We start from the raw sequence: 17,744 nt of genomic DNA, 5'->3' as shown, positions 1-17,744 counted from the left end.
GATACCTAGGAATAAACTTAATCGAAGTGATTAAGCAACAAAAACTACAATAAAAACTATAAAACTTTGCTGAACAAAATTGAGGAGGACACACAAAAAAAGGAAGGATACTCCATGTTCATGGATTGGAAGAATCAGTATTGTTAAAAGATCCCTACTACCAAAAGTAACCTACACATTCAATCAAATGTCTATCAAAATACCAATGACATTCATCACAGAAAGAAGAAAAATAATCCTAAAATTTATGTGGAACCACAAAAGACCCAGAATACCGAAAGCCATCCTGAGCAAAATGAACAAAACTGGAAGAATCACATTACCTACTCAGAGCTATAGTAACCAAAACAGCATGTTACTGCCATATAAAAAACAAAACCAAAAAACAAAACAAAAAACAGTGGAACAGAATAGAGAAGCCAGAAACAAATCCATTAATCTGTAGTGAATTCATTTTTTAAAAAGGTGCCAAGATCATACACTGGGTAAGAATGATCTCTTTAATAAACAGTTCTGGGACAACTTCATATTCATATGCAGAAACTAAACCCTTATCTCTGTCATATACAAAAATCAAATCAAAATAAAGACTTATATATAAGACCTCAAGCTAGGAAACCATTAAAAGAAAACATTGGGGGCCAGATGCAGTGGCTCACACCTGTAATCCCAGCACTTTGAGAGGTGGAGGTGGGTGGATCACTTGAAGTCAGGAGTTCCAGACCAGCCTGGCCAACATAATGATATCCCATCTCTACTAAAAATACAAAAATTATCTGGGCATGGTGGCGGGTGCCTGTAATTGAGAGGCTGAAGGTAGGAGATTCACCTGAGCCCTGGAAGTGGAGGTTGCAGTGAGCCGAGATCGCGCCACTGCACTCCATTCTGAGTGACAGAGCAAGACTCCATCTCAAAAATTAAAAAAAGAAAGAAAACACTGAAACATTGGGGCAACTCTCCAGGATATTGGTCTTAGCAAAGATTTCTAGAGTAACACCCAACAAGGACAGGCAACCAAAGCAAAAATGAACAAATGGGATTACATCAAGTTAAAAATGTTCTGCACAGTAAAAGAAACACAAAGCGAAGAGACAGCCCACAGAATGAGAGAAAATGTTTTCAAGTTATCCATCTGACAAGGTATTAATAACCAGAATCTATAAGGAGCTCAAATAAGTCTATAAGAAAAAATATAATGATCCATTAAAATGGGCAAAATATCTAGTAGACATTACTCAAAAGAAGACATACAAATTAACAGCAAGCAGACATATGAAAAGGTGCTCAGTATCATTGATCATCAGAGAAATGCAAATCAGAACTACAATAAGATGTCATCTCACCAAGTTAAAAAAGACGGGCTACCATATGATCCAGCAATCCCACTGTTGGGTATATATCCAAACGAAAGCAAAAGTATATTGAAGAGATATCTGCACTCCAATGTTTATTGCAGCACTATATAATTCACACTAATCAAGATTTGGAAGCAATCCATGTGTTAATCAGGAGACAAATGGATAAAGAAAATGTGGTACATATATACAATGGACTACTATTCAGTCATAAAAAAGAATGAGATTCTGTCATTTGTACAGCATAGATGGAACTGAAGGACATTGTTAAGTGATGTAACCGAGGCACAGAAAGACAAACTTCTTATGTTCTCACATAAGAAGAATTTTATGGGAATTTATTTATGGGAGATAAAAATTAAAGCAGTTGAACTCATGGAGATAGAGTGTAGAAGGATGTTTCCCAGAGGCAGGAAGTGTAGTGCTGGGAAGCTCGGGGGGTGGGCAGAGGGTAGGGGTCACAGAAGTGTGACAGTTAATGATAGATATAAAAATATATTTTGTGAAGAGACGAAGACTGAGCGGTTGTGTCCACGTTGCTGACCTCGAGCAGCAGTCGGCTTCTGCACGTAGAACCCGGGAGTAGGAGACTCAGAATCGAATCTCTTCTCCCTCCTCCCTCCTGTTTTCGGCTTTGTGACAAACCTTATCATCAAACACAATGGCCAGCAACATTACCAACAAGACAGATCCTCACTCCATGAACTCCCGTGTGTTCATTGGGAATCTCAGCACTCCTGTGGTCAAGAAATCTGATGTGGAGGCAATCCTTTCGAAGTATGGCAAAATTGTGGGCTGCTCTGTTCATAAGGGCTTTGCCTTCGTTCAATATGTTAATGAGAGAAATGCCCAGGCTGCTGTAGCAGGAGAGGATGGCAGAATGATTGCTGGCCAGGTTTTAGATATTAACCTGGCTGCAGAGCCAAAAGTGAACCAAGGAAAAGCAGGTGTGAAACAATCTGCAGCGGAGATGTACAGCTTCTCTTTTGACTTGGACTATGACTTTCAACGGGATTATTATGATAGGATGTACAGTTACCCAGCACGTGTACCTCCTCCTCCTCCTATTGCTCGGGCTGTAGTGCCCTCGAAACGTCAGCGTGTATCAGGAAGCACCTCACGAAGGGGCAAAAGTGGCTTCAATTCTAAGAGTGGACAGCGGGGATCTTCCAAGTCTGGAAAATTGAAAGGAGGATGACCTTCAGGCCATTAAGAAGGAACTGACCCAGATAAAACAAAAAGTGGATTCTCTCCTGGAAAACCTGGAAAAAACTGAAAAGGAACAGAGCAAACAAGCAGTAGAGATGAAGAATGATAAGTCAAAAGAGGAGCAGAGCAGCAGCTCTGTGAAGAAAGATGAGACTCATGTGAAGATGGAGTCTGAGGGGGGTGCAGATGACTCTGCTGAGGAGGGGGACCTACTGGATGATGATGATAATGAAGATCGGGGGGGATGACCAGCTGGAGTTGATCAAGGATGATGAAAAAGAGGCTGAGGAAGGAGAGGATGACAGAGACAGCGCCAATGGCGAGGATGCCTCTTAAGCACATAGTGGGGTTTAGAAATCTTATCCATTATTTCTTTACCTAGGCGCTTGTCTAAGATCAAATTTTTCACCAGATCCTCTCCCCTAGTATCTTCAGCACATGCTCACTGTTCTCCCCATCCTTGTCCTTCCCATGTTCATTAATTCATATTTCCTTGCGCCTAGTCCCATTTTCACTTCCTTTGACGCTCCTAGTAGTTTTGTTAAGTCTTACCCTGTAATTTTTGCTTTTAATTTTGATACCTCTTTATGACTTAACAATAAAAAGGATGTATGGTTTTTATCAACTATCTCCAAAATAATCTCTTGTTATGCAGGGAGTACAGTTCTTTCATTCATACATATGTTCAGTAGCTGCTTCCCTAACTGCAAAGGCAATCTCATTTAGTTGAGTAGCTCCTGAAAGCAGCTTTGAGTTAGAAGTATGTGTGTTACACCCCAATATTAGTGTGCTCTGTGGGGCAGTTCAACACAAATGTAACGATGTATTTTTGTGAATGAGAGTTGGCATGTCAAATGCATCCTCTAGAAAAATAGTGTTATAGTCTTAAGATTTGTTTTCTAAAGTTGATACTGTGGGTTATTTTTGTGAACAGCCTGATGTTTGGGACCTTTTTTCTTCAAAATAAACAAGTCCTTATTAAACCAGGAAAAAAAAAGATATAAAAATGTAGTTAGATATGAATGAATAAGATCTAGTATTCACTAGCACAACAGGGTGCCTACAATTAACAATATATTTCAAAACAACGAAAAGATTATAATTGCATTTTTTTTAACGCAAAGCAAGGATAAATGCTTGAGGTGATGGATACCTCCTTTACCATGATGTGATTATTATTCATTATATGCCTTTGTATTAAAATATCTAATATACCCCAGAAATATACACACCTACTATGTATGCATCCAACAAATTTTGTTTTTAAGTTTACAGGTTACAGTTGAAGAACCTGGGATGTGGAGATGTTAAGTAACTTTAATATTGAGGCTGGAAAGAATTTCGTCTTGGTTAAAGTTTGTTACTCGTGGCACTCTTCCTGTATGTGTCCACATCCTGTTTCCCCATGATATACGAATTGGACTAAGTTAAGAAGCTAGTGCTAAATAAACGCTCCTCACCAGATTCCTTCTTTTCAAATAATGAACAAAACTTCTTTTACAAAAAACAAAAGTTGAAGACAAAACCTGACAGTTCTTTTATCTCAACTCTTCTTGCTAAGAGCCTTTTAAAAGTGACAGCCCTATTTTTTCTGTGTCTCAAAAGCGTTTTAGAGTAATTCATAACTTAGAGCAACAATACAAGCCCCAGAATTCCCATTGCTGACTGTGTTTTGCCCATAAATCTTCAAATTAGTCAAGCTTTGTCAGTTCAGAGGAGTGCAAAATAAATAATACTAACACACGCGTCATTTCAAGTCAAAGCATAAACCTGAAAATATCTTCCCCCAATAGATGATTTGTATATATCCAAAGGTGGAGTCTAATAAGGAAAGTCAGTAATGAAAATTGCTAACACTGAAATAATGTAGACATCTCTTTTCAGTGGTGTAAAATAGAATAATTTATCAAAATGGAACTCTCAATAATGGTCAATTTCCTTTAATAACTTCACTCTAAATAGATTTAACTGGCTATTTCCTTCACACATTCTCAATGAGAGCATTGATCAGTATGAAAGAAATGTGACAAATAATTAGAATCATATCCCAAACTTCCGATCTGATTAATCATAAGGAAACAAAGAGTCTTGCTTAGGTCTCCCAGGTTTTTTTTGAGATAAGTTTCATTTATTTTTCTCAGAGAAACAAAAGAATATACTCCATATTATTTTATATGTAACTCCTTGCATAGCAGTTCTCAAATATTAGTACTCATCAATGACCACTTAAGGTTGTATCATCTATGAAAAATCCCCATCTAATATTTCTGATGCTTTAAGGAATATTAAATAATAGATCTGAAAAAAGCTTACAAGTGCCCTCTAATTACAAGACAGGATTAAGCTCCATGGAAAGACAGCAGTGGAATAAGCTTTTCAACTTAAAGGTTTCTTAAATACACTCTTGTTTTATCATGAAAAGATATTTAAAAATCATTATGATTCATGATAACCAATTATTTTGTTGTTTTTGGATGAGTTCTTTTTATAGCTTTTTTGATATAACTGACAGCACATTAAATTGTCCATATTTACAGTAAACAATAAGTTTTGACATATGTATGCACCTGCGAAGCTAGAACCACAATCTAGATGTGGAACATTTCCATCATGAGAGATAATTTTGAGTATGTCAAAAATGTAAAATTTTGGTGACCATCAGATCTCCAGGGATATCTGGCTTTAGGAGGCCATATTTATTGTTTAGTGAATGCATTTTCTCTAATTTATTGTCAGCTTTTGAACATTGGTGCACTAACAGAACAAAAGATTGGCAGAATCTGGGCTTTTTCAGCATTACTGAGGAGCACTTGAATGGTACTGAAGTTGGCCTTTGAACATACCAGTGGACAAGTATGAAATCCTCAAAATGTGCCTGGTGGCCTAGAGTCCCACAGAGTCTCACAGTGTGCTCCTCCAGCTTTTCTAGAGAAGAAACAGCAGACAAGCCTATTCCTTCAACCTGTGTGTTGTAGTGAATCTTAGTTTTTAAAGGCACATCATTTTATTAAACAATTTAGGAACCAATAAAGCACAAGACATTTGAAAAGATGGGTCTTCATACAGGCATAATACCTGATAAGGCACTTTCCTCCTCTGAGTTTGAGTTTGTTTGCTGACTATCTTCCATTTTATCACAGTGAACTGTAAAGAAAAAGATGCAAGCTTCATGGAATGTCCAACTTCTGAAATACAACAGACTGTACAGACAGCTTATGATTAGGATGGCCTTGGCTCAGTGTTTCTGAAAGGAAACGTACAGCTTTTGTCCTGCCAATTGACAGCCTGTTTGCCCTCAGGGCTGGTCAGGGTGAGATCTGTTAAGCTTTTTTTGGAGCCAGCCCTGATAACTCATTCCTTTAGTCCACTATTTTCAGGTCCATTTTGGAAACGCAGGATTTAACCTCGGGCTTGCAGCTTCCCTCGTCTCCATCTGCCACCAGAACCCTTCTCCACCGCTTACCTGCTCAGACCTGTGTCCCCTCCACAACTGATACTGGTCACTCTCAGAACTGTTGCCCTGAGCTCTCTAGCTTTCCTCTTTGCCTCGGGACCCAGGGCACCAGTAGGGGCTTAACTTTCTGAGTTGGGAAGGCGACGCGGCTGGGGGCTGCTTCTACCTGCTAGTCCTTTTTTATTCCTCCCCAAATGAGAGGAAGATTCGAGCGGGTTTGGCACATCCCCTAACCGGGGCCTGCCATTTGCAGGTTGGGGGCTGACGTGCCCAGGAGGACCCGAACCAAGCAGACCATTTTCACCTGCGTAATAACAGGCTTGGGAGTAGCGAAGCAGCGGCGGCAGCAGCGACTGGAGTAGGAGGAGGAGCGCAGGCAGCGGCCGCGGCGGGGCGGGAGGAAGAGGAGGGGGGAGGAGGAGGAGCTGAAGCGGGAAGAGCGGTAGGCAGCCGCTCCGCGGAGTTGCAGCAGAGGCGGCTGCGGCGGCGGCGCTGAGACACCGCAGCCTGCCGGAGCGCGGAGTCCCTCCGGGGACAGCAGCAGGGAGCGCCCGCGCAGCCACCGCGCCTCGGCCCAGCCAAGCCGCCGTCGCCGCGCTGGGAAAAGCCAGCCATGGCCGCGCCGCCGGATCCGCAGGACGAGCTGCTGCCGCTGGCCTGCCCCGGGTCCCAGTGGCTCAGGGACCGGGGGGAAGGGGAGGATGAAGCGGTGACGCCGAAAGGGGCCACGCCGGCGCCTCAGGCTGGGGAGCCCAGCCCGGGGTTGGGCGCCAGGGCCCGGGAAGCAGCGCCGCGGGAACCGGGCTCGGGCCCCGCCCGGCAGCCGCCCGTTGCCATGGAAACTGCATCCACAGGTAAGGCGGGCGCCACTGCCCGGCAAATGGCGTCGGGGACTCGGGCCCCCCAGTCGGTCCCCTTCTGCGCGGCTCTCCTGGGCACCTGCCTCGCGCTCTCTGCCTTGAGCGACAACCCCACCCCCGCGTCGTTACTGGCGACTGGGAATATTCACGGGCTGGTGGAAAACAACAATGTTGTTTTTCCAAAGGTTCAGAAGAAGTCAAGATGCTTTTGATCCTTCTATTTCATTATCATGATTCTTTCAGATTAAAAAATTTTTCTCATCAGCAAACCGCAGCATCCTGGCTGCTGGCGAGTCTGGGTAGAAGTTTCTCCCTTCTGCCAGGGGGCTTCGAGCTGTAGGGCCGGTTTGACAGGTTGTGGGGATTCGGGGGGCGTGTTGGCGCGCAGCTTACGCGCCGGCGACCGGAGATACTGACAACCCAGCAGCCGCCAGGTCCACGGCCTCTGGACCTGGCTGTGTCCAGGGCAGAGATGTGGCTGTAACTGCCCCTTACCCCTGCCCTCCACGAATCGCCACCACACTTACTCCCCCCACATCCCTTCCCCTCTTCCCCCGCATGAAACAAATCCCAGGGAGTGTGTCCCTATTTCGGAGACACAGCTTTGCAAGAAGGTTGGGTACTGTGGCTTCCCCCTGCCCAGAACCTGCCTTTCGCCGCTGCCCGGATGGCCCCACCTTGCAGGGAGCATTGAAACTTGGAACTCCGAAGTGCGGCCGGCCTGGCTGTCGGTTGGAAGGTTTGGGTGGTGGTGAGTGGATGTGGTATAGTTTATCAGCAGTCTGACCACCCCCTCTCCCGCCCTGGAAATTTCCCTGGGTTTGACCTTTCTTCGCCTGACTCCCTATTCTAAGTCTGAGCGCGCGGGTGTCCAGTGGGAGCTCAGGCCCCTGGCGCATCTTGGTCAGAGGATCCACAAAGCGCGCCTTGAGGCTACCGGCCTGGTTGACGCTGTTTCCAAGGAGAAGGAAAGGGGATGCTGTGTGGTGCTGTTTCCTGAGAAAGATTTGCTATGGTCGAGTGGGAGTTGTGTAGTTTTGGCAATGTAGAGCTAAAAGGCCTGGGGTGGTGGGTGCTCCCAGAGGAGGGGATGTGGGGTGAGACTGGAGTGTGCACTTGGTGGTCGATGTAAGGAAACCTCTTTTCAGCTTCTCTTAAGGGTTATGTGGAACACCTAAGGTCATAGTAATTAACTCTGCCCTGGTACAGAAGATCTGAACTGGGAAAAAGAGGTTTGGAGAATGGGTTGAGTAAAACTATCCTGAAGGGAAGAGAAAAAGTGGAGACCCTATATAAGAAAAAAAGAAAGAAAGGAAAGTACTCAAAAACTCCAACGGTAAACACCATTTGTTATATATTAATTATGATCTCTCTGGGGGTGGGGGAGGATTTCAGTCTAAGAATGGCTACTCAATCTCTCAAGTTCTGCATCCAAATGAAAACAAAACTCTTTATAATTGCAAAAGAAGATGGCAAATGATAATAGACAAAGGAAGGTAGCTTTTGTCTTTACCATTCTTTGTTAAGGGTAAAATCTTTTTTTTTTTTTTTTTGAGACGGAGTTTCTCTCTTGTTACCCAGGCTGGAGTGCAGTGGCACGATCTTGGCTCACCGCAACCTCCGCCTCCTGGGTTCAGGCAATTCTCCTGCCTCAGCCTCCCGAGTAGCTGGGATTACAGGCACGCACCACCATGCCCAGCTAATTTTTGTATTTTTAGTAGAGATGGGGGTTTCACCATGTTGACCAGGATGGTCTCGATCTCTTGACCTCGTGATGCACCCTCCTCGGCCTCCCAAAGTGCTGGGATTACAGGCTTGAGCCACCGCGCCCGGCCGCGAGGGTAAAATCTTTATCCATTGTAATTAAAGTAAATTTTGTCTTTATGAAACATTAACCACCTCCTTTTAGTGTCACCAAGATTATGTGAGCTAGAAAAAGGAAAACTAAGTGCCCCATGTTCAGTTGCATAGGGTCCATGAAAGTTATTATATAGGAAATGCTTAGGATATATATTTATTTGTGGGGTACAGTGTGATGTTTTGATATATGTCTGCATTGTCAAATGATTAGCTAAGTAACAAATCTATCATCTCATGTACTTATTTTTTGTGATAAAAGCATTTAAAATTTACTGTTTTAGCAATTTCAAAATATACAGTGCATTGTTACAGAGAGCTGACTGTAATAAGTAACAATGTATTTGCCATTTATTATTATTATCATAGAAATATCTTGCTTTGTTGAATGTGTTAGGAGTTTTCTATCCTAGGCAACACAAATAGTAATAAAATCATACATGATACTTTTTTTGGGTGGGAGGAAAATGAAGAAAGATGGAAGGTACACATATTTTGCATATTTATATAGAAATTTTTTAGTTTATCATTGTAGCTTGATGGAATCTCTGATACGGTTGTTGATTGGTTAATGTTTTAAATCTCTATGTTTTTTATTAAGTAGACTGGATGTGCTGCTATAAGAGAATCAAATGCAAGAAATGATGTCTAAATAAATAACTAAAAATCCAAAGAAATCTTTGCCAGCTTTCTGGTCTATTATTTTGGCAGATCTATTGCTACAAGCAAAGTCAGCATGTGAACCCTCAATTGTCTCAGAGACGCCTACTAAGCACACTACTTCACACTGCATTTTTAAATTTATTTTTTTTTGGCTTATGAACAGAAGTGCTAGAAGTTGAGAAATCTAAGATCGAGGTAGATTTAGTATCTGGTGAGGGTCTGCTTCCTGGTTCATAGATAGCTGTCTTTTCACTGTGTCCCACATGGCAGAAGAGTGCTTTATTTATTTATTTTTAAAGAGTGGTGCTTTTTGGGACTCAACTCAAACTAAGAAGTAACTTAGACTTTGAGTGTGATGCACGGTAGACAGATTTTGTTTCTTTTTCAAATGGAAATATAAGATAGATATTGATGTTTTAATAAGTGTTTTTCTGAAAAACATCACCAATCATGCTATCTGGACAGAGATTCTCTTATTTATTTTTGTACATTGATGGTAATTAAAATTACCCCAGGAACATTTCCAAAAATATTTCTCAGCAGTGTTCTGGAATGAATATATGTTTAAATATCATTAAAACTGTACCATAGGCTGGGCATCAGTGGCTCACGCCTGTAATCCCAGCACTTTGGGAGGCCGAGTCTGGTGGATCACAAGGTCAGGAGCTCAAGACCATCCTGGCCAATATGGTGAAATCCCATCTCTACTAAAAATACACACACACACACAAAACCCAAAAACAACAACCAAAAAAACCCATTTACCATAAAACTCCATCAGTCCTCTATTTTCAGGTATTCCCGTTGCTTCTGTCCCTTTTGTGGTGTGGAAATAGTCTCAAGAAAAAGTAACACTGTCTTTTAAAGTTACAACTTTATGTCTAAATTTATACTGGACATGTGAAATTATGTCTGTTGACAAGGGAACATTTAATACACTGTGGATAGGCTACAACATGTTAGAGTTGTTAATCAAAAAAGTGCCATAATCTAATAACTTTATACAAAGAATGTTAAGAGTAACTGTTTTGTTTTTTCATGGTCAGTTATTTTATTCCTGGAAACTATTCAAAAAGAGCATACAATAACCAGAGGAAAAAAGAATGGTCCTTTGTTTATTTAAAGAAAGAATTTTAAATAGAACATTTGAACAAAATGAAATAGAAGTTAACTCATTGCTTGCTCTGGAAATTAACTCATTGACTGCTTAATGTATGGAAAGTGAAATGAAGAACACGATGGAGAATGGTCAGGAAAAAATCAGTCCAGTATGATTTGCTTCAGTGATATCGACTTATAGATAATTTGACTTAAATTTCAAGATAATTGCAAAAAGCATTTTCCAGTTTACATGGACTGTATAGCTCATATGTTTACATTTTTCAAATGCTAAATGTGATGCTGTATTGGAAAAAGTATTCTCAGCCTATCATGATTTAAATAATTTTCAAAAGGTTTTATATAACCTGTGTTTATTCTATTTAATATAATAAATCTAGAGAACTATAACACATTACCAGTCATCTTCTAAATTCCATTTGGAGGCTAGATTAACTGTCTTCACTTTTGGATATGTTTGACAGATGTGTGGAAATTTTGTATTTGGAGTCATTTCCAGGTAATCCCCTTCAGAAGGTATAAATTTCAATCTTCTTTCTTTTGAGAAAGATACAGTTCTATTTAAATGGTAAGGAACATTACCCTTTGCTATTACTATCTTTAAAACATATAAGATGAATAAAAGAGTTTGGAAAACTAATGCAATTTATTTCTCTGGACATATCCTTTGGATATGATCAATACCATTTCTGGAAGTAAGTACAGTATATGTTCTTTAATATTGGGAATTCACATTGGGTTAAATTAAAATGTAGAGTTGCTTACTTACTTTAATAATACATTGATAAATATTATCAAGGCTTTCAGCCTAACTTTCCCTTCATGAACTTGCTGTTCCAAGAAAACCACCCTGCTCATTGCCCTACTCTTAGGCTCTCCTCTCTCCATCTCCTTTTTACTTCTGATTCTGAGGGTTGAGAGAAGGGTTGTTGATTATCTAGCCCATTTTATTGTCTCTTCCTGGGAGCATGGATTACAGGGATTACAGAGAGCTTTTGTTATCTTTTGTAAAGTGAGAAACCATTGCGATTCAATTCAACTTACTAGATTTTTATTAAATGCCTCCTTTGTGTAAGGATCTGTGCTAAACACAGGTCGGTCATGGTTTCCTAAAATGTGCACCTTTCTGATTCACAGTATTTACTTTAGCCAAATAGTTCCTTTTGTGTTATTTTTCATTTTCTTCATTCCCACGTTATTACCAGAAGCTTGACTAGAAGGGAATTATAATAATCTAACCCCATGGGCACAAGGTTATGAGTTAGTTTTCTGAGATCAGCCCAGAATAAGTAAATATGAGCACAGCTTGCTCAGACTGTTGTAGCCGTGAAAAACAAAATTTTTCTCTCTTTCCCTTTATTTCTATCATCTATCTCATTCTTTGCATCTTCAGAGAAGTAACTGGCTAAACATTACATCAAGATCTTTGGATTAGTTGTGATTTTATTCAACAATTAGATTATTTCAGTGGTGACTAAGGAAGTTTTGAAAACGATGCTGGAAAATTTAGAGGGCAGTGAAAATAAAAGACATTTCAGGAGACTAATAAATCCACATAGGAATGCTCTGCACTAAAGTCATTATAAAGAACATGGTCCAAAAATGAAAGACAAACAACCAGTTTTGTTTGGTTAGATAATATTTGAGGGCAAAGAGAACAGTGAGAAGAGTGTGAGCCAGAGAGGCCAACTGTTTGTGGAAGAAGCTGTAGTAATAGGATGTGAGAAAAGGCAGGAAAGAACTTTTCGATTCTCATTTGAGCTCCCTGATTTAAAATAGACAGTGATTCTTATGTTGGAAAATTAATATATATAGAAAGAAAGACTGGAATCCCAGGATATGTAAACAGAAGGTAAAATCCTGTATTACTACTTTGATGAGATCAGTTCTTCACATCCAACTACTTTACATCTCACAGAATTGAGTGAGTATGCTGAGCAGTTTTAAATTCATTCCCAGTATATTTGGAGAATAAGACTAGGGCTAGAAAAGTTGAAATTGATACATGATTTTCAAAAAGGGGAAAATGGTGGATTCTTAAAACTTATAAATCAATGTATTTGACACTGATTGCTGGTATAATCTAAGAATGTGTTATTATGCTCAATATTCATAGACCCTTAGAAAAGAATGAATATGTTGATCAGAAATTCCCTCTGGTTCACTAAAAAATAATGCCTGTACAACATTATTTCTCTTTTTTTTTTTAGATTTTGAATTATCAACATATGTGTAGCACTTCCTATGCCCAGGAACACTACAAAGCACTCAACTTACATAAAGATATAGAAAGCATGCTCTTTAATTTTCTAAACTGCACCAAATTTCAAAAGATGGTTTATATGTTACATTGCTATGAAAAAGAATTTTGATTTTAATATTTATTCAAAAGCAACAACATAAATCTGTTTATTAAAATAAATTTTGCCCCGATTAAAAAATTGGGGGAGGGTAGAAAAATACATGCACATGTTATTAAAATCCAAAAGGTACAAAAGGTATGTTGAGAAAAGGAAGTCCTTACACCTTACCTTTCAGCAATCCATTGCCCCTGTCCAGAGTTAACCATTGTAATTAGTTTCAGCAAGAGAGCATTATTTATTATTATATTACTATTTATTGAACTCTTGCTATATGTCAAGCATTGTCTAAGCACTGAGGATTATAGTACAGAAGAGGAAAGATAAAAGTCTATAACCCATAAAGTTTATTTTTTTTCCTTGGTGGGGAAAAGGGGACAGTAGGAAGGTTAGCAGAGACCAGAACATACATATCAAGGGATGATAAGTATTATGGAAAAGGTCCAAATACTGTAGTGGGAATGAGAGGGATAGTCAAAGAAGACCTCTTTGATAAGGTATCTTTAAAGCAGAGACTTGAAGGAAGTGACAGAACGGTCATACAGATGGCTGAGAGAAGATTTTGGACAGAGGGAACATCCTTTGCAAAGGCCCTGGATGTGAGTGTGCCTAGCACATTCAAGGAACCACAGGAAGGGCAGTCAGGTGTAGTAAGCAAGGGGAGAATGACAGAGGATGAGCAAAGGGTGAGAGGTAGAGAGGAGTGGGTAGATTCGGTCATTAGGTCTTGTAGGCCCTTGTAACAGCTTTGAATATTACTCTGAGTGTGATGGGAGCCACAGGAACGGGAGAGGTGTTAAATAGAGAAGGAGCATATTTAGAGCTCAGTTTTAAGTGTAATGAATCATTCTAGTCACTGTGTTGAGAATCTAACATGGGGGTGGTGATGGTTGGTGTGGAGCAAGAATGACCTACTCGTAGGCCATTGCAATAATCTAAGCAAGAAATTATGGTGGCTTGCATCAGAGTGACAGCATTGGAAGAGGTGATAAGTGGTTGGATTTTAGATATATTCTGAATATAAAGCTAACAGTATATCCTAATGGGTTGTATAGGAAGTATGAGAAAGGACATAAGGGTCATGCTGTGATTTTTGGCTTGAGTAAATACAAGAATGGAGTTATTATTAGCTAGAGATGGGAAGACTTTAGGTAGAGCATGTTTCAGGGAAAATCCAAAAGTTTGGTTTTACAAATGTTAATCTTTGAATGTTTGTTTGATATCCAAGTGGAGTTGTCAAGTAGGCAGTATAGAGTGGGGCTGGGGAGTGATCTGATCTGCATGTATATATATATATGTTGGGCATTGTTGGTATAGAGATGAGATCACTAAGGGAGTGAGTGTTGACAGTAATTAGGTCAAGGAGTCCTGGGTCAATCAAATATTCATAGGTCTTTCAAAGAAAACTGAGTAAAAGTGGATAATTAAGTAGAAAAACTGAGACTCCAGAAAAAAAGAGAAATGTATGTCAAGAGGAATAGAGTGATTGATTCTGCCAAATGCTGCTTGTGGTTAAGATAGAGACTGAGAATCAGCCATTGGATTTGACAATGAGTAAGTCATTCAAAGTGCTGTGAAAAACATCTTGGTTAAAATGGTTTTAGAGCAAATGAGAGGGGAGAAAATAAGAGATGGTATTTATAGACCTAACTCTCTTGGGAAGTTTTACTATAAAGAAAACTGAAAAAATAAGATGTAACTATATGGATATTGAGATAAAATGAAGGGAATTTTTTTTTCATGTGGGGAATATTAAGGCATATTTGCAAGATGTTGCAAATGATACAGTAGTCAGGGCAAGATTGGTGTTGTAGGAGGCATGGGCATTTCCTGAAACTGTGTCTCTGAGTGAATAACAGGGGATGGAGCCAGCACACAGAGAAGGGCTGATATAGTTCATGGATATAATGGAGGAAAGACAAAGGAGAAGGCACACATGCAGAGAGTTGGTGGGCGTAGGGCTGAGAACAGGTAGAAATTTTCCTTAAATGCTTCTATTTTATCAATAAAATAGGAAGCAGGGTCAACAGAGTGAAGGCAGGAGTGGAGTTGTTGGAAGTTTGAGAAGAGGGGAGAAGGCATAAAATTGTCACTTAAGTAAATGAGAGCGTGAAAGGACTAGGGCAAATTGAGGGAATGCTGAGCAGCCCTTGGGGCTCACTTGGAGCTTAAAGTGAGACTAATCACTGTATATGTTAGCTTGATTTTGGTTTGGAGTGGGTAGGTAGTTGGATTGGTTTTTATTTTTGTTTTCCAGTGATCCCGGTAAGAAGAGAGGGGCAATGGATTTGAGGATATATACAAGGCAGCATGTACATGCTTGGTCATAAAATTTGCTGAGGAGTAATGAAGCATAGTAAAAAGATAACATAAGCAGTGGAATATATATGCTGGCAGTGTTGCTGGAGTAATGGTACTAAAGTAAGGGAGATGAAAGGATAAGAGGTGATAATTTGGTAGCTGGGGTGTTTGAGGTAGATAATACAAGGGGCACTATTATTGAGAAGGAGTGGAAAACCGAGATGGAGTGGATGACAAGGCCATTGGAGAAGTCCAGAAGAAAGGTGAAAACAGGAGTGAAACAACCACCTACATGATTACTGATATGACAATGAACCATGATGGATTCTGGGAGGTACAGTAAACCAGAGACTAATGGACATCTTTAGCAAGGGATGTAATGGCCTAGATGCTGCCTAGGGGTTTTTAGGGGGAAGGAAGAACAGTGGCCTGTAACATTATAAATGTAAAATTTTGACTATAAGTTCTGCAAATTCTATTTAATATGTATAAAACGTAGGAGATGTAACTTAAAATAGTTCATGGTGGGGGTTGGGAAATTTGAGGGTTGTAATTAGCTAAATATGAGCTAGTGGTATGGTGAAATTACTAAAATATCTTATGTAATTTCAGGTAGTATTAATAGAAAGTCTCGGGTGCACATTATATGAGGGAATAGTTCCCCTAGATTCTGTTCTAGGCAGGCCAAATTTGGAGTCTCGTACTAAAGGGTAGGTGCCATGCTTTGAGAGATGTTGATGAGCTATAATACGGTGAGAGAAGGGCAATTGAGAGGCTTTTGGAAAACATACCTTTTGAGAGAAAGTTAAAGAAATTAAGAATTTTTATCCAAAAGAAAAGGAAGGAGATCTGAATGTTAAATACTAGAAGAACTTCCATGAAGCAAAGAAAGAAGACTGATTTCATAGGACAAAATTAGGACTAGTGATTTGGAGAAGCAGATTTATGCTGAATAAAAGAAAATGTTCTAAGAATTAGAACTGACCAGAAAAGACAGATTCTCTCCCAGTTAGTGATGTTCAAGCAAAAGCCAGGTTGCTGTTACTGGGGGAAATGTAGAAAGGAAGTCGTTAGTTACACCAAGATATTTATATCTCCCTTAAAGACAACAGTGCCCCTAACTTGACATTGTTATTATTACATTATTACTTGTATTAGTTCATTTTTAAGCTGCTGATAAAGAGATATTAGAGAACTGGGCAATTTACAAAGAAAAAGGTTTAATGAATTTACAATTCCACATGGTTGGAGAGGCCTCCCAATTATGGTGGAAGGCAAGGAGGAGCAAGTTATGTCTTATATGACGGCAGTAGGCAAAGAGAGAAAGTGGGCAGGGAAAATTCCAGATCTTGTGAGACGTATTCGCTATCACGAGAACAGCATGGGAGAGACCTGCCCCATGATTCAATTACCTCCTGCCGGGTTCCTCCCATAACATGTGGGAATTCAAGATGAGATTTGGGTGGGGACACAGACAAACCATATCATTCTGCCCCAGCCCCTCCCAAATCTCATGTCCTTACTTCAAAACCAATCAGTCCCCCAAAGTCTTAACTCATTTCAGTATTAACTCAAAGGTTTACACTCCAGTGTCTCATCTGAGACAAGCCATGTCTTTTCTGCCTGTTAGCCTGTAAAATGGAAGTTGGTTACTTCCTAGCTACAGTGGGAGTACAGGCATTGAGTAAATATAGCCATTCCAAATGGGAGAAATTGGCCAAAACAAAGAGGCTATAGGCCCCATGCATGTCCAAAATCTAGTAGGGCAGTCAAATCTTAAAACTTCAAAGTGATCTCCTTTGACTCCATGTCTCACTGCTGCAGGAGGTGGGTTCCCATGGTCTTGGGCAGCTCTGCCTCTGTGGCTTTGCAGGGTACAGCCTCCCTCCTGGCTGCTTTCATAGGCTGGTGTTGAGTGTCTGTGGCTTTTCCAGGCACATGGTGCAAGTTGTCAGTGAATCTACTATTCTGGGGTCTGGAAGACAATGGTCCTCTTCTAACAGCTCCAGTAGGTGGTCCCCCAGTAGGGACTTCGTGTGGGCATCTGACCCCACATTTCTTTTTTGTACTACTTTAGCAGAGGTTCTGTCTGAGAGCCCTATCTCTATAACAAACCTCTGCCTGGACATCCAGGTACTTCCATATTTCCTCTGAAATCTAGGCGGAGGTTCCCAATCACCAATTCTTGACTTCTGTGAACTTGAAGGCTCAATGCCACATGGAAACTGCTAAGGCTTGGGGATTTCACCGTCTGAAGCCACAGCTCAAGCTCAATGTTGGTCCCTTTCAGCCACAGCTGGAGTAGCTGAGACACAGAGCACCAAGTCCCTAGGCTGCTTACAGCAAAACGACTCTGGGCCAGCCCATGAAATCATTTTCTCCTAGGCCTCTGGGCCTGTGATGGGATGTGAAGACCTCTGACATTCCCCGGAGACATTTTTCCATTGTCTTGGGGATTCGCATTCGGCACCTCATTACTTATGGAAATATCTGCAGCTGGCCTGAATTATTCCTCAGAAAATGGTGTTTTCTTTTCTATCACGTTGTCAGGCTGCAAATTTTCTGA

General features: G+C 40.5%; 1 protein-coding gene and 1 pseudogene across 14 annotated transcripts in view; both read left to right on the top strand.

Annotated features, from left to right (window-relative positions):
- RTN1 (reticulon 1) overlaps nt 1-17,744 on the top strand; it is a 495,935-nt gene that overhangs the window by 200,099 nt on the left and 278,092 nt on the right. For 2 of the 13 annotated variants that reach the window (XM_078335060.1, XM_035262046.3), the window contains exon 1: nt 6,489-6,872. The exons of the other annotated variants lie outside the window; for them this stretch is intronic. In XM_078335060.1, the coding sequence (XP_078191186.1) occupies nt 6,632-6,872 (241 nt within the window). In that variant the 5' untranslated portion in view covers nt 6,489-6,631. Of the gene's footprint in view, nt 1-6,488; nt 6,873-17,744 lie in introns of those variants that run through there. 13 annotated transcript variants of the gene reach the window in all.
- LOC144577417 (heterogeneous nuclear ribonucleoproteins C1/C2 pseudogene) lies at nt 1,914-3,560 on the top strand (annotated as a pseudogene). The gene has a single exon (XR_013521244.1). The product of XR_013521244.1 is annotated as a heterogeneous nuclear ribonucleoproteins C1/C2 pseudogene (transcript).

The sequence above is a fragment of the Callithrix jacchus genome, chromosome 8, assembly GCF_049354715.1.
Source record: "Callithrix jacchus isolate 240 chromosome 8, calJac240_pri, whole genome shotgun sequence".
Classification (NCBI taxonomy): domain Eukaryota; kingdom Metazoa; phylum Chordata; class Mammalia; order Primates; family Cebidae; genus Callithrix; species Callithrix jacchus.
The sequence above is the reverse complement of the archived record's forward strand: the minus strand, read 5'-3'. Positions and strand labels throughout refer to the sequence as shown.